The sequence below is a fragment of the Neoarius graeffei genome, chromosome 13 (genome assembly GCF_027579695.1).
Source record: "Neoarius graeffei isolate fNeoGra1 chromosome 13, fNeoGra1.pri, whole genome shotgun sequence".
Lineage (NCBI taxonomy): Eukaryota > Metazoa > Chordata > Actinopteri > Siluriformes > Ariidae > Neoarius > Neoarius graeffei.
In genome coordinates, this window is record NC_083581.1 from 26,532,349 (window position 1) to 26,554,878 (window position 22,530).

Consider the following 22,530-nt stretch of genomic DNA (forward strand, 5'->3'; position numbering starts at 1 on the left):
GTGATTAATAAATACTAGGGATTATTAAATGTTATAAAATTAAGTTATTACAATTATTACAATATTTATTAAAAAGTAGTAATTGGTAGAATACAAACAAATACTCATGGATTATAGATAATTTTTTAAAATGTTGAACATTGATATAAAATGACTGTATTACTACTACTACTACTACTACTACTAATAATAATAATAATAATAAACAATACTACTAGTAATACTTGTTAATGCTATCAGTACAATTGTTATATCAATGTTCACTATTAAAAACAAATGATATATAATCCATGAATAATTGTTTGTATCACTACTACGACTAATAATAATAATTACTACTTTTAATAATAATTTTAACTAATCTTATAACTCAATTTTATAGCATTTTAATAATCACTACTTATTATTAGTATAATTAAGTAGTTGATAATTACTAATTAAATTACATTTTGATCATCACTGCTTATTAAGTAGTAATTAATAATACTGAATTATAATTACTAAATTTTTTTTAATTATTATTAAAAGCGTAGTTTATTATTATTATTATTATTATTATTAGTAGTAGTAGTAGTAATACAAACAAACAATTATTCATGGATTATAGATAATTTTTTATATTATTTTTGAATAATGAACATTGATATAACAATTGCACTGATGATAATTAGTTTACAGTTATTACAACACATTGATTAATATTGATAATGGTTATGAAAGGTGACAGTTGTTTTTCTGTGTTTAATGTAACGCTCTGATGATTGTATGACTGCATAAACAGGTTTATGCTGTTACCTGCTGTAACGCAGAAGATACTCGAGAACTTCCTCAGCCAGCTGTATACTGTACGACACAGACTGATTTTGCTGTCGGACACAAAATCACACATCAAAGATAATCTTTGGGGATTGAAATAATGCCAGCTAAGGTTGTTCAGCTGGTTCTACTTGCCGTTTATTGTTTTCGTTTTTGAAATGATTCATGGCGTTTTCTCCAGTAAACACCAGTCTTCTCCTTGCTGCTACAGTAGTTCTGCAGGCCCAAAACACACGACTTTGCTTCAGCTGTTTGCATGTCTAACAATTGCCGTTGATGCACCCTGTTGTTCACCAATTGTGTGCATTCTTCTTAAAGTTAGTAAAAAAAAACTATTGCAGAAAACAGTTTTAAGTTGTCGTACTTATTTTCTTTGCCATGGTACAGTCTTAATTTTTCTATTTAGAGGTCTTGAAAAGGTCTTAAAAGTCTTTAAATTTGTACTTGAAAAATGTGCAGATACCCTGAACACTGCTCACGCTCTCATTACTGGCCATCTGGAAGACGCATATTAATAGACTTCCAGTAATTTAGACACAGGTGCAAGTCATCACATCTTACTAGGTACCCCAATGCCGCCCCCCTCAATGGTACTTTCTCAGACAATAGTCCATCAAAAAGACCATGAAAAAACAATGATGCCTCATTCATTAAGAGAGCTCTATTGGTTTTGAGAATACAACATTTTCAAATACTTAAGATTACACTGTTTCGGACTTGGTTCTTACACTAAAGGGGCCAAAATGGCAGGAATGGCATTTTTTTTAAAGATCAGTAAAATCATTGTTAAAATACCTGTTGCTTTACATTTTATAATGCACTTTTGTGCATATTTTAGGTCTCGTTTTTTTCCAAGTTATTATCTGAAGGACAAATTAAAATATTTGACTAATTAAAAAAAAGTTTCTACTTGTCAAAATGGCTGACTCAACAGATTTTGTTGGGGTTTTTTTTCGCGATTGCCACTTTGCAAGTAATTTTGAGCTTGACGTGTGCAGTCAAATGAGCACTTTATCTTCTGGTGCAAATTCCTTTAGTTGTATTCCTCTGCTGTAAAGGTGGGATTGACATTTTTGCGCCTGTAGCAAATTCCCCTGGGTTACCTGACTCAGTGCATGGAGCTTTGCCTTCCGGTCAAGCACATACTGAATTTTGTTTTTGGTTTGAGAAGGTCCCTCCTTCCAATTTTCTTTAATGATGTCTATGATGCCACAGGGCTTGCACCTATACAGCAATTCCAATGGGGAAAACCTGGTGGAGGCTTGTAAGAACTTGTGCACTCTAAACAACAGAGGGTCTAGCCACTTATCCCAGTTTCTAGCATCCCTGTGAATGTTTATAACCATGTTTAAGTGTTTGATTAAATCATTCAACCAGCCTGTCCATTTGCAGATGGTAAACGCTGGTACAAGTAAAATTTTATCCCTAATAATTTGTATAGTTTGCATAGTGTACGTGCCATAAAAGTAGTGCCTTGATCAGTCAGGATTTCTTTTGGATTCCTGACTCGGAAGCTACTGTGGGAGAGCACCTCTGCAACACTACATGCAGGGAGATTGTGAAGAGGCACTGCTTCTGGGTATCGCGTTGCATAATCCACTATGACAAACACAAAGCGATATCCGCATGCAGATCGACCTAATGCCCTGACAAGATCCGTGCCAGTTCTTTTGACGGGGATCTCAATTAATGGTAATGGGTGCAACGGCGCTTTTGGCATGGCTGCTGGGTTTACCAGCTGGCATTCATGACAAGCCGCACACTACCTGCAGACATCGGCGTGACTCCCTGGCCAATAGAAGTGGGCCATGAGACGATTTAGTGTGGTGTCCTGACCTAAATGCCCATCCAGAGGATTATGATGAGCCGCATGGAATAAGAGTTCCCTGTGGCTCTTCGGGGCTAACAACGGTCATCTCTTCCTTAGTTTGAAATGTCTTGTCTCACTTGATCTAGCTTATCCTTAATCATGGAAAAATGCAGAAAGGAAAGTGTAATGTTAGGCTGGTGGTTTTGACCATCAATTGCTCTCACTTGGTCCAAAGCGTGCCTCAGAGTGCGCCCCCCCCCCCCATCATGATGCAGAGCTGACATGGCCAGCACTGCCTTCCTAGCCAACATTGCAACAGGATTCCTCTGTGATGTGCTACTGCAGGACCAATCTACCACTGTTTTGTCAATGCTTTAAACCCCAGCCAGTCTGTCCCCAGGATAAGTGGAAGGGTGAGGCTTGGGCTAACCACTGCCTCAATACCGTGCTTTTCTCCCTGGAAATGAATAGTGACTGGCATTAGTGGATTTTTTGAACATCCCTGTGTACACACCTCACCTTCACCAGTCGTGCATTTCCCAGTGCCCCACATTGAATCAGGCTTTATTGCATGGAGGTCTGATTACAACCAGAATCCACCAAAACCTGACGTGTATCCTCTTGAATACTCAGTGATGCAGTATGTTCCTGATCAATCAGGAGCATGTGGCATGTCAGGAATGCAAATCGGAATCCTAGCCTCTTTGTGAAAACACTGATTCTGGGAAATCCCAGCCTTCCTGCTGTGCCAACAGACTTGCCCAGACTCTCTCCTCCTGGTTTTTGTGGGCACGGACAGGCTTATCTGTGGGGGGGATTAGTGGCAGCACAGACACAGAAGGGGAGGGGGTGAGGAGACATGAGGAAAGACATGACTGTGGAGAGCAGGCTTTGGGGAATTGGCTTCCGTTTCTGTGGGGCTGGGGGAGGGGTGAGGAGAGCGGGGGGGAGAGAGAGAAGCTGCGGGAACGCTCGCTCATGGAAACACCGCCAGATGGTCCTCGGCCAACTCTATCGCTTTGTCCAGCAACGCCAGGTGGTGGAACTGGACCCACTCCATGGTTTCTCTTGGTAGCCGGCCAATGAACTGCTCCGGTGCAATTGTGTTGAGGACCCCCTCGATGTTGCAACCTTCCACCCCAACCACCACCGGCAGGCATCTTGGAGCTGTTGGCTGTATGCAAACGGCTGACCGACTTCCTCCAGAGTCAGTGCACGGAAGCACTGGCAATGCTGCTTGGGGTCATGGCCAGTCTGTTGCAGGATGGCATTTTTCAGGTTGCTGTACACTAGCCTGTTGTCAGTGGGTAGTGGCTGCGCTTCATTGGTGAGACGTGCCAGTAGGTGAGCCACTTGCTGCTCATCCGGTCATTCCCATGTCTCTGTGGCGCGCTCAAAGAGCGCTAGGAAGGCCTCAGGGTTGTCATGTGGTCCTGTTTTCGTGAGGGTGACACGGGGGAAGCCTACTGACTTGGTGGCTGGGACACCTGTGGATGTGATGAGCTGCAGGAACACATGGCAGTACTCTTGTTGGGCCTGGAGCAATACCTTGAAGTGCTGCTCTTGAATATGCTCATGGTGTATGACGTCCAGCCCCTGTGGCTGGTTTTGTTGGGTGGTGGCGAGGGCGTGGACGAACTCCTCAAGTGTCGAAGACTCCATGATGGCATTTTGTTCCTCACTCCTGGGCTTCGGCACCAGTGTAACAATTCCCTGAGGTGAGGTGGGACAATGAGGAACTGCAAACGGGCATGACTATTCAAGGTGCACTTTATTTTAATGCTTACTTTTCAGTGGGACTAACACACATCGGGAACACAACTCACACTCTTGTTACTAGCCATCTGGAAGGCACACAGACACACTGTTCGTTCATAGTAATTTGACACCGGTGTAACTAGTCACATGTTACCTACTGGTTCATCCTGACTCCTTGCCATTCATAGCCAACGCTTGACCACACCCTCGCTACCACAATGCATTAAGGCCAATTTATGCTGACAACGCAGTCCTTGCAGATGGCGTCGCAGATGGCGTCTGCATAGCCCCCCCCTTCGCAGACGCTCTGCGCACACCTCCCAAAAATTGTGACCACCACAGAAGCCTCGCAGACAGCGTCGCAGACAAGAGGGCTCTGATTGGTCCACTCTACATCCGCTGTACATGCACTTCCGCTTCCCTACTTTCCCGGTTTGTTTTGTTTTCACGACCGACATTTTTAAAAACACGAGCGAAGATGGAGCAGCACAAAGAGCGGTTGATCGAGGAAGTACGTACATCTATATGACTCCAGTTCTAGTCATTATAAGTAACCGAAGGACACTCCACTAACCACACCCGCCAACTACTCCTAGCGATTTCGCGACTTCGCGCCCCCATGCGTTGTGGCGGTGAATAACATCGCGCACGCCTATTACTCCCCGCTCAACGATAAATTACAACTGTCTGCGAAAAGCTATCTGCGAAAGCCTTGTCGCAAGAGCATGCAGAGGCCCTTAGCCTTCATCTTGTCAGTCAGTTCTACTAGCCAATCATGGGCCTCTTTTCAGCTCATGCATGTTGAAGAGGGCAGATAGCACTTTTCTCTCCATGTGTTCCACTGCCCTGTGATGCAGCATGAGCAAACTTCTCAGAGGAAGCACGTGTTAGCCTTCACCCTCTGTTTGGTATAATGATAGCGATTTGCCATCAAAGGTGGTGGTTAAAAAAAAAAAAATTCTGACTTTAACTCCTAAGTAAAGCGTAGATGCGTCTCAGTGCCCTGTACTTGCATAACTGATGTGCTCGTGCATGGCCATTTCTATGCACGCTTGCGTACCTCATGAACAGCTTTACATGTATGTAATTCACAGAGGTGAAAAGTAACGAATTACATTACTCGCGTTACTGTACTTGAGTAGCTTTTTTGTGTACTTATACTTTTTCAAGTAATTTTTAAAGAGTGTACTTTTACTTAAGTATGTTTTCTTTTAAGTAGTGTACTTCGGTACATTTTACATCACAACCGTTACTGAGTAAAAAAATAAATAAATTTAAAAAAAGGCTAAAACGGAGAAGGGGAAATGCATGGGTGTCGCCACCATTTAATGTGAAGGGGAGATGTCCCCCTCACATTTCATAATTATTCGTTTGGACCCCCCCACATTTAACATAAAATATGAGTTCACCCAGCGCCGTTTCTATTGCTTCATGAAAGAATCCATTCCACTTGATCGATAAGACAATACACAGACCACTGAAAATCCACTCCGGGTTTTCCGGGCGGTCCCTACAACAGCTCACCGCGCGCGAGTGAAGTGAATCTCAGCGCGAGCACAGAAATGTTGGTACAGCTGCTGGAAAGTGGAGGAGGTGACGTCAGCCCCATTGCAACCTCACAATGTCTAGCTTTTACTAAAACCTTATTCTTTTGTTATATGCCCTCAAAATTAACCCTAGGACACGTTAAATTAATATTCAACTAAACAGTGAAATAAGCTTAGCCTAATGGGGTATTCTTGATTTGATGATGAATTGTTTGCAGTATTTGCTCCCAGACACAATGGACATAAGGAAATTCTTTACAAAGAAGCGGAAAGTCAATCAAAATTTCCCCACAGGACAAGGTTTTTTGTCCCAATGGAAATGTTAGTGCAGTTAGCTGGCTAGTCAATGTTAGGAGATGTATCAGCTAGCTTAATGTTAGCTATCATTTAATTCAAACCCAGTAGGCCTGCCTTACTGTAATGCCGAGAATGAGGTCAAGTCTGCTCTGATGATATTTATTGATTCCTTGTTTTGTCTGGTCTTTGCCAGTTTTCTGGAAAGTAAGATGGGAAATCAGTGTATGGGGAAGGAATAGTAGAGAGGAAAGCGATGGAGAGAGATGGATGTTATTCCAGGTGGATTGTGAAGGAAAGGGGGATAAAAGTTATGAAGAGGTAGAAATTGTGGTGGCACCAATGTAAGGAGTTATATCTATAAATCTATTTGTTATACTAATCTGTAAATGTTACTGTAGTGCCACCATTGCATGTAGGTTGACAAAACTGCACTTGTTCATTGTGTGAAGTTCTCTTTTATGTGTCATTGCTTGACCCAGTGTAATTTTGTGTTATGAAGACTGCATGATGCCATGCCATTTTTGTTATGAGTATCGCTAAATCGGAAAAAAGTAAAATGCACCCACTAAAGTCACTGTTGGTGGTGAACAAAATTGCACCTGTTCATTGTGTGAAGTAATTTTTTATGTGTCACCGTTGCTTGACACAGTGTGATTGTGTGTTATGAAGTTTGCATGATGCCATGTCATGCCTGTTCATTGTGTGAGATTATGGATATTCTTATTTTTAAACATACAGTTGAGTGTCACTATTGCTTGGCCCAGTGGCATGTTGTGTTACATCTAAAACTAAATAGAAAAAACAAAATAAAAAGTAAAATGCACCCATAAAGTCATTGTTGGTGATAAATTGTGTCACATTCATCTCATTATCTTAGGTGTAGCGGTGGGTTTAAAAACAGGCTGATGAATATATGGACTAGTTGAATGAGGACTTATCTCATTATCTCTATCCGCTTTATCCTTCTACAGGGTCGCAGGCAAGCTGGAGCCTATCCCAGCTGACTACGGGCGAAAGGCGGGGTACACCCTGGACAAGTCGCCAGGTCATCACAGGGCTGCCACATAGACACAGACAACCATTCACACTCACATTCACACCTACGGTCAATTTAGAGTCACCAGTTAACCTAACCTGCATGTCTTTGGACTGTGGGGGGAAACCGGAGCACCCGGAGGAAACCCACGCGGACACGGGGAGAACATGCAAACTCCACACAGAAAGGCCCTCGCCGGCCCTGGGGCTCGAACCCAGGACCTTCTTGCTGTGAGGCGACAGCGCTAACCACTACACCACCGTGCCACCTGAATGAGGACTTATTGTTGAAAATTAATTAAAATTTTTCTGGTGGAGGACCCCCCGCCAGTGTGTCCCCCCCACATATTAAAAATGCTTCTGACACCCCTGGGGAAATGCGTTCTGGAAATGAATCACGGGAAGGACAGTTGTCGCGCGCGCGAGTCTCACACGGACGATGGCGGACATGCACCGGCGCTTTGGGGGGGGGGGGGGCTTCGGGGGGCTCAAACCCCTGGGCCACAGCCAATCAGGGGCCTTGTAATATTAATAAAATAATAAACTGTCGTAATCGTGGGTCTACATTAAATGTACGGATAGAAATAAGGTTAGAAATAAATGAGCGCACAGTAGCCTGCTGTAAGAGACATGGTGGATGTGGTTCGCGAAACGAACACCCACAACTGTACCAGAATAAAATGTAACGTCACGCATGAAAGCGCGCCAAAGACTGCAGACTACTGAGACACAAATTTAGAGACTTTGAAAGATGAAGCGTTCACATGTTAGCGGGGTGCATAAAAGGAAAAAAAGAGAGAGATGCAGGTAATGATAGAATCATTGCCTAAAGTCACAGACTTTTTTAAGGTAAGGATCACAAATCTGTTCAGAATATCAGCTACTTATCAGTTATCAGCCTACCAGCAGCTAGGCTATGTGCAGCTAGGCTAGATATGCTATGATCTGTCCAACAGTAAAATAAATCAGTTGTGATTTGAATACGTGTCGTGTGATTTGAGTTATAATCCTGTTAGTATAATAGCATATTTCGATGGGGATAATAAAATGTCTAAAACGGCATCTACTGAAGAAATTGATGAAAAGATTGTAGCCTATAATTTTCACAGTTCGGGCAGCAGACAGTGTAAGCATACTGAGGGGAATAGCAATACAAAGCTAGCGCATATCCACATTTCTCGCTAGCTGTGTTGGGTGTGTTGTTAACCTGTGTGGATTTAAGTGAAATACTTGAGAAGTTCTGTGGTCAAGACAACGTTTTAAGGTAAGGACGCTTGATTATTAATGTTTGCCCGCCGTGGCTTGTTGTTGACGAAAGGCCCACACGATTTTGCCTTATGCAGCTACTGCTAGCATCATGCTTTGAACTAGGTTAAGCTCATTTGCGCTAAAGGATGGGTTTATTGAAGGACTTTGATGTAGCTAGTTTCTTTTTAAAAAATCGTATGCTCAAAACAGTATGCCCGTGTTCATCATGTTTAACTTTTTTCTTGATGGAGTGCGTGAAATATTGTTGCAAGTGGTATTTCGATGCAGTCATGTCAAAAAGGCAGTTGAATGCATGGTTTTATTCAAGGAGAAGGAAGACTTGCATGATGCTTGAACATAGATCGGTAAAATAGACCCTAGTAGGACTTGGTTTCGTGTATTTCGGTCTGTAGAGTTATGAGTTTGGCCGCTGTCCATGGTGTTTACGTTTCATGTGGCCGCCGAGCCAAGTACCTTCATCATCATCATGTTCCCCTGTCAAAAGTTAAACTCTCTAGGGGTGCTTCTGCTGTAGCAGTTGCAGCAGTTGCTCAAAGTTTGATTTGTCCATCATCATACGTCTTATCTGTTGGGTGTCTATGCTCAGCAGATTTTCCCATTTCGTCCATTTGTAACCATTTTTGTCAAACAGGAGCTGCTTTTGCACTTGGTTATTGCCCATCCGGCAAACGTGAGCAATATATTTTAGTTGTTGTACGTAGCAGGATAGTTTTATATCCTGGGTTCCTGTCAGTTTCCGGAGGTCAGCATTGGACATCTTGTAGCTCCAGTCTATATCTTCATTTGTAGTGTTCTTTTGGTCAGGGGCATTCTTTCGTTTATATCCACCTTTAATCATTTTCCTTAGGAAGCCGTGCCACACTACCTCAATTTTGTGAATTTCACTGGATGATAGTTGCCATGCCTGTGTGCTGTATAGGAGACGAGATCGAACGCATGCCACTAGGAACTTTATACGGGTTTTTAGTAGTATTCGGTGGTCGGTTAGAACGTGTTTCAGTTCATTCCATTTCATGAATGCAGCACTTATCCTAGCATGCAGGAAGTGTGAGGATTCATCACAGTTGCTGACATTATAACCAAGATATTTAAATGTGCGGATGTTTTTAATATTAGTGCCGCCAAGGGAAATGATACTTGGTTTACATTTGATATCCTCATTGACGTTAAAAGCCATTGTTTCTGTTTTGACATATGATATTTGTAAACCAAAGCGGGTGTAGGTCTTATCATCCAACTGAAGAATATTCTGAAGCTCCTCGATGGATCCAGCGAGTATGGCCTGATCATCTGCGTATAAAATCTCTGTTATGCAACCCTCTCCTGATGCTTGTGCTTTCGTATGCATTTCTCTTGTGGATACCTCATTTGGATACCTCATTTGGAATGCAATATCTGAACTTGAAGCCTGTATCTGGGTACAGTTTTGATATCTCATGCTGTGCAATCCTGACAACAAAGTCCATATAGATATTAAAAACTGATGGCGATTCTAGGGCACCTTGTCTTGCAGTGAATGTTTGTTTTCATGCCGCCGAGCTATTTTTATGTATTTTATTTTTTAAAAGGACTTGTCTGTAGGTGTGTGTGTTTTATGTTTACAACACATAGGTCTACATTAGCGCACGCGCGCTTGTGTGGTTATCTCTGGCCATGCCCCTGCGTGAAAGTTACGCAGTATCACTGTCCTGTCCGTGGTAATAATCAGAACCGGCTCTGTAATGATAATGCGCGCGTTCTTCTCTCCCTCTGTGGTCGGATGTGTTGAGCGATGTGAGCGTGGGCCTTGCGCAGCTACGCTGAGCCAAACGTAACCTATCGTAGGCTTCTAGGCTAATTACGCGCTTACACTGTAAATGCTTGACACGTATTGCAAATAAAATAAGAGTGTTTTCCTGGCCAACGGTAAGGGTAGGGTTGACAGGTAGCCTATGAGGGGCCTAGCCCCTGGGCCACGGGTGTTGATAAAGTGCCCCTGCGGACATGGAGGAGACTGAGGAACCTGTGGTGGACGACCCTGCAGAAAACGCAATTTCTTCCAGTAATGAAGTGCACCCCTGGCCCTACATACGTGATCACTTCAGCTTCGTAGAGAAAAGGGGTGACAGTTTCATTATGCAATGCAGATTGTGTACCCAAGAAGACAGCCATTGCGGCATACAAAAATTCGACGTCTAATCTGCGCAAGCATGTTGAGGTAAGTATTGTCATTGGCATCATAATCACGGGCGCAGATAGAGGGTGGGATGGGTGGGATTCGTCCCACCCAGATTTAAATTCACCTCGTTCGGTCCCCCCCCACTTATAGGGAGGAAAAAATGTCTATGCTGTCTTTTCTTTGCATAAGGCAAACCTCACGGAAAAATCAAAAGACTAATTACCATTCGGTTTATTGAGGTGCACAGCAGTGTATACATAGTTGCAACAACTCACATAAAACAAAACAAAGACTGATATTCGGTTGGTTGAGCTGCGCAGACTGCACAGGTTTCGAGCTCGAGCTTGGTTGCTATGGTTACCCACAACAAGTTTGACAGGCATATCGGGGTTGGGGTTGGTTTGCTGGCAGCTTTGTCCCCCCCAGTTTTTTGTCCCCCCCAGTTTAAAAAACGTATCTGCGCCCCTGATCATAATGTTTCCTTTCCATAGTAAAACCGACAATAGGCTGGTTATATTCCAAAAATAGTGGATGGCATTGCTAATGTTGAAGTAGCAACCTGTTGGTACTCTAACATAACGGTAACTAGTCTGTTATTCGGTTGGCTAATCATGCAAGCAAGTTAGCTCACCAACCTGACGTGATCAGTCCTCCTACCATTCTACATCCAACAGGCCAGAAAGGAATACTAAGCCAAACAAATAATGTTTGAATTGAATTGTTCAATAACACACAGTGCACACAGGCAAGCTACGAGATTTCAGTGCAACATTTCACTTTCATATTTCGTGTACAATGCTTTGTGTGTGGTCAGGGCGATGTAAACGACATGACTGTGTGTATTGACCTTTTTTGTTTGTCTCAGTTTTAATGCAGCATTATCCTAAGCATTCAATTTGATACACTTCCTTTAAATAAAACATCTGGGTTGAGATGTACATATATCCTTGTTTCCTCTTCTTTTTCATTTTTGCACAACACAATGGAGGCAGAAAACACCCATTGTTAAAAGTAACGTTTTACTTTTACTCAAAGTACATTTTAAATGATCTACTTTTTACTTTTACTTGAGTAGATTTTTTTGTCTGGTAACTTTACTTGTACTTAAGTAAAATTTCATCAGAGTAACAGTACTTGTACTTCAGTATAATATTTTAGTACTCTTTCCACCTCTGGTAATTCATGACATCCGTGCTCTCGTTTTTAATTACCTGTATTCAGTTTGAACTGCTCTATCAGCTCAGATGGGCCGTGATCAGGGCCTTTGTATGTGTTCAGTATTGCCGCTTTTCCACTACCAACGCGGCTGAGTTGGGCTGAGCCATGCCGGGCTGAGTGGGGCTGTTGGAGTTGCATTTCGACTACAACCGCGCTGAACCGTGCTGGCTGGAAGTGGGTGGACACATTGGGTGGAGTTAGCGAAAGTGGGTGGACGTCACGTGATGTCGTTAGGCAGCACAAACAGTGACATCAGTGATCTTTTAAGCGGTAGTCTCACGACCCGGATAGTAAACAATAAACATGGAGTCGTTAGTGTTGCTGGTCTTGGTGCTGTGGCTTGTTGTCACCGACAACGCCAACAGATACTGGCAAGAGCGTGTAGATGAGGCGAGGCGCATAAGGCTTCAGAAATTCTCGTAATTCGTAATTCTTCTTCTTCCGGGTTTACGGTGTTTACAGATCCCAGCATGCTCGCGGGGCGTGTGTGGGCATGTGAGGACACTCCTCCTCACCAATCAGTGTACAGGGGAGTGTCTCCTCACGCCCCTAGCCCCACTCGGCTCAGTTTGGCTCGCTTCAGCCCCACTCCAAAACCGTGCGAGTTTTGGGTGCTAAGCAGGGCTGAAGCGAGCTGAGTTGTGCTGCTCTAAGGTAGTCGAAACGCGAGCCGTGTCGGGCTGAAGTGAGCTGAAAAAGGGTAGTGGAAAAGGGCCATAAGTTAGCTATTTTACTAAATGTTTTCATTTACAGTTCTTAAAATATATATTTGCTATTTTTATCATGAGACTTCTTTCGGCTTTTCATACAATTCTGCTAGTGTAATACTTAATACTGTTTACAGTATTTTATTAATGTGTATATCTTTTTGTGCTTTCACTGTTCATTTCTGACTTTGTCATCCACAGGAGCACAAGAGGAGCCCACTCCAGGTACAAACGTTACTAGTTGGGAACACTGCATTATATATATATTTGTTGTTAGTTTGGTTTAATGGTGCTTTTTGTCTCTTTTGTTCTAGAACCATGGCCTCACAGGTACAAGTGTGGCCTCTCAGCCCCTTGTCCTCCTAAACACCTTGCATTCCGTTTGATGTCTGGAGCTGCAAATGTTATCGGACCCAAAATCTGTCTGGAGGATAAAATGTAAATTATATTTGTGTCTGCTTTAATTTTCTATCTTTCCGTGCTCCAAGCGTCTCTCATTTCCATCATTCCTGGCTTCATAATTCCATTATGTTATTGTCTTGAGCCTCCTTTCTACTACTTTTTACCTCTAACACCCCCCCACCCCCGTTTTACTGCACCAAACAGTGCAATATTTATTTATTTTTTTTAAATCCATTTTATAGTTACATTTAAGGTTATGGAACAGCTGCAATATTAAACAAGCTGGTTTCTGTTATCACTGATATTTTATAGCAGCTTGAAACAGGAAAACTTCCTGTGCAGTAAAACTTCAAGTTGGAGCTTTTCGTCTGTGCCGACACTGGAGACTCCTTCCAAAAATATTAATGTCTCCTCACAGAAAAACTATTGACCATTAGTATGATCTAGAAATGTCGACCTCTACAGCCCAGGAGATTCTACCTCCGTGAATCGATCCAGGAGCAACAGTCACTGACCCAGCTGTTCAGAGATGATTGGATAATGACGTGATTGACGAAGCTAAGTTATATGTGTATGACAGGGTAACAGAAATGGGTGATGAAGCATTACAACACTGGTTTAGACTACACTACTTTATGAAAGAAGAGAGACATTATGTACCATTTTACATCACTCATCCGGATCATAATCTTATGAAAAGAAGAAAGACATTACTGATCAACATAACCTTCATTAAGCAGAGAAGAGAATGTGTGAGCGGAGATAAATCTCAAGTTATTAAACTAACCAAAACAAGTAGCAATCAAGACGGCCTGTACCGGTTTCAAGCATGTGAAACATATTTCTATCAGTCTCTCTTACAATTCCCTGTGAATGAGCTGTTGCTATAAAAATGACAATTCTTTCATATAAAGCTGCAGTTTGCATTGCAGGAAATAGTTTTTGTTATGGTTGGATGGATGGAGATTTTATTTGACCAAACTGCTTGAAGACCTTTATGAAGCAAACAATTTGATTACGTTCTCTGGTGTTCTTTCAGTCTTCTCAGCAGTGTGAAGAATAATGTTGGCAGAGGACTTAATATCGCCTTGGTAAATGGTAAGACTAAAGCCGCGGCTTTTTATACATGTATAATGATGGTGGAGAATATTCTGTGTCAGAGACATGATTTACCTTTTATATGAAGAGCATCTATATTACATTTTCCACAGTTAAAGCCTGCTTTAATGCTGCGTTACATGAGAGCTAAACAAATGGCCTGGCTTTGCTCATTTGCCTCAACAGTGCAAGACATTTCATGCCTGCATGAAATGCATGTTGTTTGGATCTTGTAAATGAGATGCAAACTTGTTTCCATTTTATTTCAGTGTCTAGAAAGGATGAGTGTTAAAAGCCTTGTATTCAAATACAATGATGTGACTCGTTGCCTCTTGAGGACTTTTCCGTTTTAATCCATATTAATGTCCTGGAAAATAAAGAAGGAATAAAACACAGCAAGGCGAAGTTTTCCTACAACAGCATGTCCTGAAGCATTTGATTACAATTTTTTGTTAATTAAAGAACAAGTCCTACTTTGATCCATTGGTCAGACAAGTCAATTCCTTCTTTCTTTATAGTTAATAAAATTAAAATATAGCGGTGTTTTTGTGTTTTAAAACAGTGTGTATCTGTTCATCTTTGTCGCGTCCATCAGCCTCAAGGCACACATACTCCCGTGAGTTTCTGCTCGACATCCACAGAACTATACTCACGGATATAAATCCAGCGGACGCGGAAGTGCTATGCGGCTACGTTTTGCTCCGGAGGCCTGCTCAATCACTGACCCCCACTCCTGCATCCAGCCCACAGTGGAAGCACCACAGGCGGAACATGTGGAAGCAGAAGAGAGGCAAGCGCGGAGGTATCCGGGCTAGGCTAGCGGCTAGCCCTCACCGGCCGGCTAGCCCTACCATCACTCTGGCCAACGTACGCTTGCTGGACAACAAGCTGGATTATGTCCGCCTGCTCCGCTCATCTTCCAAGTCTGTGAGTGAGTGTTGTGTCCTTGTGTTTGTGGAAACATGGCTTAATGACAGCGTCCCGGACTGTGCCATTCAGCTAGCCCGGCTAACATGCTACCGGTCAGACAGAGCGCTAGCCGTGGGGGGGGAAAACTCGCAGCGGTGGACTCTGTGTTTACATCAGTGATGCCTGGTGCGGCGATGCTGTCGTGGTCTGCAAACACTGCTCACCACTGGTGGAGTTTATGATTATTAAGTGCCGGCCATTCTACCTGCCGAGGGAATTTACAGCCATATTGCTGGTAGCAATATACATCCCTCCCGGCTCCAATAACAACAGGAGTGAAGCACTGAATGAACTCTATCAGCACATCAGTGAGCAGCAGACAGCCCAGCCAGATGCTTTTCTCATCCTGGCTGGGGATTTCAATCATGCAAACCCCAAGAGCGTTTCCAAAACTCTATGGACATATCAACTTTCCCACACGTGGAAACAATACACTGGACAATGTTTACACCATGCACAAAGATGCCTACAAAGCCCTATCCCTCCCCCACCTTGGGGCCTCAGATCACTCCATTGTTATGCTAATGCCAGCATACAGGCCGCTGGTTAAAGTCACCAAACCAGCTAAAAAGCAGATACGTGTGTGGCCAGAGGGGTCATCAGAGGCACTCCAGGACTGTTTTTCAACCACTGACTGGAGCATGTTCAGACAGGCGGCCACCTACAACAACTCCACAGATCTACAAGAGTACACGGAGACCGTCACTGCCTACATGAGGAAGTGCATGGTCACCAGAACCATCTCCATTCGGAAACCATGGCTGACAGGGGAAGTCCACAGGCTCCTGAGGGCTCGGAACACCGCCTTCCGAGGTGGGCCTGAGGGCAGCTAGAGCCAACCTGTCTCGAGGCATCAGGGTGGCCAAGAGACAGTATTCAAAGTACATTGCTGACTATTTCAATGACAGCAGAGACACCAGGAACCTGTGGCGGGGGATTCAGACCATCACAGATTACAAGCCCTCGCCGCTGACCTGTGACTACTCCACGTCTCTGTTGAATCAGTTGAATGACTTCTTCGCTCGCTTTGAGGCAGACAATAGCACCACAGCACAGAAGACCCCACCACCTCCTGGCGACCAGGTGTTGACACTGTCCCCAGACAGCGTGAGGAGAGCTCTCAGGATGACAAATGTACGGAAAGCCCCGGGTCCTGATAACATTCCTGGTCGTGTCCTGAGAGACTGTGCCAAGGAGCTCACAGATGTCTTTACAGACATCTTCAACATCTCATTGAGCCAGGCTGTTGTCCCCATGTGCCTCAAAGCCACCACCATCATCCCGGTCCCGAAGAAGCCGTCTCCCTCTAGCTTCAATGACTACTGCCCTGTCGCACTCACTCCCATCCTCGTGAAGTGTTTCAAGTAGCCAGTCATGCAGCATATCAAGTCTGCCCTCCCCCCTGCCCTGGACCCTTTCCAGTTTGCATATCAGTCCAACCGTTTGACTGATGACTCCATCTCCACTGCCCTCCACTCAGCCCTCACCTACCTGGAGAAAAAAGACTCATGTCAGAATGCTGTTCATAGACTTCAGCTCAGCATTCAATACAATCATTCCACAGCAGCTCATTCATAAACTGGACCAGCTGGGACTCAACACCTCCCTGTGCAACTGGCTGCTGGACTTCCTAACGGGGAGACCACAGGCTGTACGGGTCGGCAGCAACTCTTCCAGCATCACCACGTTGAACACGGGGGGCCCACCCAAGGATGTGTGCTGAGCCCCCTCCTCTTCACTCTGCTGACCCACGACTGCACACCAACATCCAGCTCAAATCTCTTCATTAAGTTTGCAGATGACACGACTGTAGTGGGTCTCCTCAACAATGGTGATGAGACCATATACAGGAGTGAGGTGAGCCGCTTGGCCATGTGGTGCAAGAACAACAATCTCCGCCTGAACATAGAGAAGACGAAGGAGATTGTTGTGGACTTCAGGAGAGCGCACACCCAGCATGCTCCACTATCTATTGACGGTGCTGCAGTGGAGAGGGTGAGCAGTACCAAGTTTCTGGGTGTGCACATCTCTGAAGACCTGTCCTGGAACAACACCACATCACTGGCCAAAAAAGCCCAGCAGCGTCTGTGCTTCCTCCGCAAACTGAGGAGAGCAAGAGTCCCGGCCCCCATCATGCACACATTCTACAGAGGCACCATTGAGAACATCCTGACCAGCTGCATCACCGTGTGGTACGGCGCCTGCACTGTGTCCTGCTGCAAGACTCTGCAGCGCATCGTATATATAAAAACTCCCACCTCACCCACAAAGCCATCAGGATTGCAGGTGACCCCACCCACCCATCTCACAGCCTCTTCAGCCTGCTGCTGTCGGAGAGGAGACTGCGGAGTCTCCGGGCCAAAACCAGCAGGCTCAAGGACCGTTTCTTTCACCAGGCGGTCAGGAGGCTCAACTCCCTCCCTGTTCTGCCCCCCCCACCCCCTGCCACAGATTCTGCTCGCACACACCCCTGCCCCCCCTTCAGCATCTGACATGTCACCTTCACAGTTTCTCCCCCCCCCCCCCCCAAACACATACACACACACACACACTATATATATATATATATATATATATATATATATATATACACACATTCTCTCAACGTTTATTAACACACTGAACTCGGGACTGCTCATTTGCACTATTCCATACTACCTCATCTTAATAGCTAGTTTGTTTATTCTGCTTATCTCATGTTTACCTGCTATACCTCAAGTGCCCTTAAATGTTTATTTACTTCAGTGTGTGTGTGTGTATATATATATATATATATATATATATATATATATATATATATATATATATATAAAATGAGTGTTTAGTCTATGTCTAGTTCTTATCTAGTGTTTATACTGTTTGTTTGTATTGTTTGTTTATTTCAATTATTCTTTTTTATTTATTTATTTTTTTTTATTGCATTGCCTGTTTGCACCGTGGGTCAGAGAGGACTGTAATTTCATCTGTGCTGTATGTCAAGCATGTATAGCATATTTGACAATAAAGTTGACTTGACTTTTCATTTCAACAAACCTGAGAGCACAACGGTCCTCCGTCCTGAAGAATGTCCTGTGTCGGAAAAAGTGCTGACACTGGAGACTCCTCTCATCTCATCTCATTATCTCTAGCCGCCTTATCCTTCTACAGGGTCGCAGGCAAGCTGGAGCATATCCCAGCTGACTACGGGCGAAAGGCGGGGTACACCCTGGACAAGTCGCCAGGTCATCACAGGGCTGACACATAGACACAGACAACCATTCACACTCACATTTACGGTCAATTTAGAGTCGCCAGTTAACCTAACCTGCATGTCTTTGGACTGTGGGGGAAACCGGAGCACCCGGAGGAAACCCACGCGGACACGGGGAGAACATGCAAACTCCGCACAGAAAGGCCCTCGCTGGCCACGGGGCTCGAACCCGGACCTTCTTGCTGTGAGGCGACAGCGCTAACCACTACACCACCGTGCCGACTGGAGACTCCTCCACATTAAAAAAAAAAAAAAGTAAAACTTTCAGATCAACAGTTAAACACTGGAGTATCCTTCATATAAATTCTTGTCTCGTCTTCTTCCGCTTTATCCGGGACTGGGTCGCGGAGGCAGCAGTCTAAGCATGGAAGCCCAAACTTCCCTTTCCCCAGACACCTCGGCCAGCTCCTCAGGAAGAACACCGAGGCATTCCCAGGCCAGCCGAGAGACATAGTCCCTCCAGCGTGTCCTGGGTCTTCCCCAGGCCCTCCTCCTGGGGGGGACATGCCTGGAACACCTCCCCAGGGAGGCGTCCAGGAGGCATCCGAAAAAGATGCCTGAGCCACCTCAGCTGATTCCTCTCGATGTGGAGGAGCAGCGGCTCTACTCCGAGCTCCTCCCGAGTGACTGTGCTTCTCACCCTATCTCTAAGGGAGCGCCCAGCCACCCTGCGAAGGAAACTCATTTCGGCCACTTGTATCCACGATCTTGTTCTTTCTGTCATTACCCAAAGCTCATGACCATAGGTGAGAGTCGGAATGTAGATCGACCGGTAAATTGAGAGCTTCGCCTTTTGGCTCAGCTCCTTCTTCAACACGACAGACCGGTAAAGCGACCGCATCACTGCGGAGGCTGCACCGATCCGCCTGTCGATCTCACGCTCCATCCTTCCTTCACTCGTGAACAAGATCCCGAGATACTTAAACTCTTCCACTTGAGGCAGGACTTCTCCACCAACCTGGAGAGGGCAAGCCACCCTTTTCCGGTCGAGAACCATGGCCTCGGACTTGGAGGTGCTGATTCTCATCCCAGCCGCTTCACACTCGACTGCAAACCGCCCCAGTGCATGCTGAAGGTCCTAGTTTGAAGAAGCCAACAGGACATCATCATCCCCAAAAAGCAGAGATGAAATCCTGTGGTTCCCAAACAGGATTCCTTCCGGCCCCTGGCTGCGCCTAGAAATTCTGTCCATAAAAACTATGAACAGAACCGGTGACAAAGGGCAGCCCTGCCGGAGTCCAACATGCACTGGGAACAGGTCTGACTTACTGCCGGCAATGTGAACCAGACTCCTGCTCCGTTCGTACAGGGACTGGACAGCCCTTAGCAAAGAGCCCTGAACCCCATACTCCCGAAGCACCCCCCACAGAATACCACAGGTGACACGGTTGAATGCCTTCTCCAGATCCACAAAGCACATGTGGACTGGTTGGGCAAACTCCCATGAACCCTCGAGCACCCTATGAAGAGTATAGAGCTGGTCCAGTGTCAAGTCAAGTTTATTTGTATAGCACTTTTAACAGTAAACATTGTCGCAAAGCAGCTTTACAGAATTTGAACGACTTAAAACATGAGCTAATTTTGTCCCTAATCTATCCCCAATGAGCAAACCTGTGGCGATGGTGGCAAGTAAAAACTCCCTCAGATGACATGAAGAAACCTCGAGAGGAACCAGACTCAAAAGGGAACCCATCCTCATTTGGGCAACAACAGACAGCATGACTATAGCAGTTTTAACATGAAGACAGTTTCGTTGATGTTGTAACTCTTCGTTGATGGAAACTTGAGTGTAAAACTGTTCATGACAACTGCAGTCCTAAAGTTAGCAAGTCAACTGTAGTCCTCAGCCATAAAAGCATTACTGTAAGAATCCAGAGCATCCTCCAGGTATAACCCTCAACTGTCCTCATGGGGCCGTCCTCCACAGGAGCGATGCGATAAAACTCCGATCAGACACAGGGCACCAGGATGGATCAAGCAGGTCCGAGGGGCAGAAGAGGCCAGCATCTCAATCCCAGTACCAACATGTAACTCAGAGGGACAGATGGGGGGGAGAGAGAGAAAGAAAACACAGGTTGTTAGGTATGCCCTAAAAATGATGCAAGTATTAAATCTGTGTGGTAGGCTCGCAGAGACGAGTCTCTTGACATCAGGCATAACACACAACAATGGCATGTTAATATGGTTAAAAAATATCATGACCTCCTCTGGCTGGATGCTTCATTGGGTGATGGGAGCACACTCCTCAGCAATGATGGGATGCAGATGGGACCCTTAGGGCTGGCCAAGACAATTCAGTTACATTTCACTGGGTCTGGGACATGCGACAGAATGTCTGACGGCCGATTCCCTGCAGGCTACGATAGCCAGTCGAGGTCTCCACCCTCTCCACCAAAAGATTTCCTGTTGACTCCATGTAACTCAGAGGGACAGATTCGGGGAGGGAAAGAAAACGCAGGTTGTTAGGTATGCCCAATGTCACCTGAATAAGTAGGAACAGTATACATATTGCACTGAGTACAAGCAGGGACTCCAGCAACTAACTATGACAGCATAACTAAAAGGGGACCAGTGTTCCGCGACCAGGACGAAAACCGCATTGTTCCTCCTGGATCTGAGGTTCGACTATTGGTCGAATTCTTGTGTGAGATGTTATTGTAGAAACTATAACATATCTGAAGGAGTGTATTAGTATAAACCTGTGATTCGCAGAGATGCTGGTATAGAAATTTAATTCACACCTTCAGACCAATCAGAATGGATGTGCTATAGGGAATATTTTTGTATGATAATTTTACAGTGCCCTCCACAATTATTGCCACCCTTTATAAAGATTAGTCAAAAGGGTTAGAAAAAATCCACCTTTTGGTGAAGTTGCTTCATCTCTCACTAAAAAAAAGAGAAAAATCCAACTTTTAATTGAAATGCATTTATTCATGGAAAAACAAATCCCTCATCAAGAAATAATTATTTTCAACAAAAACACGTGACACTGTTATTGACTCCCTTTGCCAGTAAAACAGCACTGAGTCTTCTCCTATAACATTTTATAAGGTTGGAGAATACAGAGCAGGGCATCTGAGACCATTCGTCTTTACACAATCTCCCCACATCATCCAGGGTCCTCGGCCCTCTTTTGTGCGCACTCCTCTTCAGCTCACCCCATGGGTTTTCAATGGGGTTCAGGTCAGGGGACTGAGATGGCCATGGCAGAAGTTTTGATTCTGTGCTCAACGAGCCATTTTTGTGTTGATTTGGACATATGCTTTGGATCATTGTCCTGCTGGAAGATCCAGTGATGACCCAGTTTTAATTTCCTGACAGAGGCTGCCAGATTTTGATTTAAAATGTCCTGGTATTTCATGGAGTCCATCATGCCATGTTTCCCAACAAGGTTTCCCGGGCCTTTGGAGGAAAAACGGCCCCAAAACATCACAGAACTTCACCATGTTTTACAGTTGGAATGGGGTTCTCTTCATTATAGCCATTTGTCTTTTTACACCAAACCCACCTTGAGTGTTTATTGCCAAAAAACTCCATTTTTGTTACATCAGACCATAGAACACATTTCCACTCCATTGTAGTAGTGTTTCTCAAACTTCAGGTGCTTGTTTGTGGCTGACTGACACGAGGCTTTTTCAGGCATACCTTCCAAATAATCTGTTGGCATGGTGGTTTTGGAAACATGGAAACCCCAAGATGTTACTTTTTCTTGTTATCCACCAACAGTGATCTTTTTTTTTTTTTTCTCCCCCTCATTTGATTTGTGTTCACTTTTTTTCCCCATGTTGATGGATGACCTAAGGGAATTTGTCCTCTGGTACAAATATGAAGTGACATAGTTAATGAGGAAGTCATGGATTAAAGCTTGAAAGTTCCTACACACGCCAATCAACTCAAACGTACAATTTAAATGGGAAACATGCTTCAGTTACATTGTGTTCACAATCATTTCCAGGGGTGCCGGATTACTGGCACATGTGTTTTTGTTGAAAATAATTATTTCTTGATGAGGGATTTGTTTTTCCTCTGAATAAATTTTTCAATTAAAGGTTGGCTTTTTCTCTTTTTTTTTTTTTTTTTTTTCAGTGTGAGATGAAGCGACTTCAACAGAAGGTGGATTTACCCCCCAACCCTTTTTACTCATCTTTACAAGGGGGTCAATAATTGTAATTGTAAGGGGGTACAATGTATTC

At 44.3% G+C, this 22,530-nt stretch overlaps 1 protein-coding gene across 3 annotated transcripts in view; it reads left to right on the forward strand.

The window, feature by feature from the left end:
* The window catches only part of LOC132896527 (protein FAM3A-like), a 52,326-nt gene that overhangs the window by 26,963 nt on the left and 2,833 nt on the right, over window positions 1-22,530 (forward strand). For all 3 annotated transcript variants that reach the window (XR_009656075.1, XM_060937425.1, XM_060937426.1), the window contains exons 4-6: window positions 12,817-12,840; window positions 12,930-13,053; window positions 14,057-14,115. Coding sequence is in view for 2 of the 3 variants with exons in the window: in XM_060937425.1 (XP_060793408.1) it covers window positions 12,817-12,840; window positions 12,930-13,053; window positions 14,057-14,115 (207 nt within the window). In the remaining variant the exon portion in view is untranslated. The remainder of the gene's footprint in view (window positions 1-12,816; window positions 12,841-12,929; window positions 13,054-14,056; window positions 14,116-22,530) is intronic.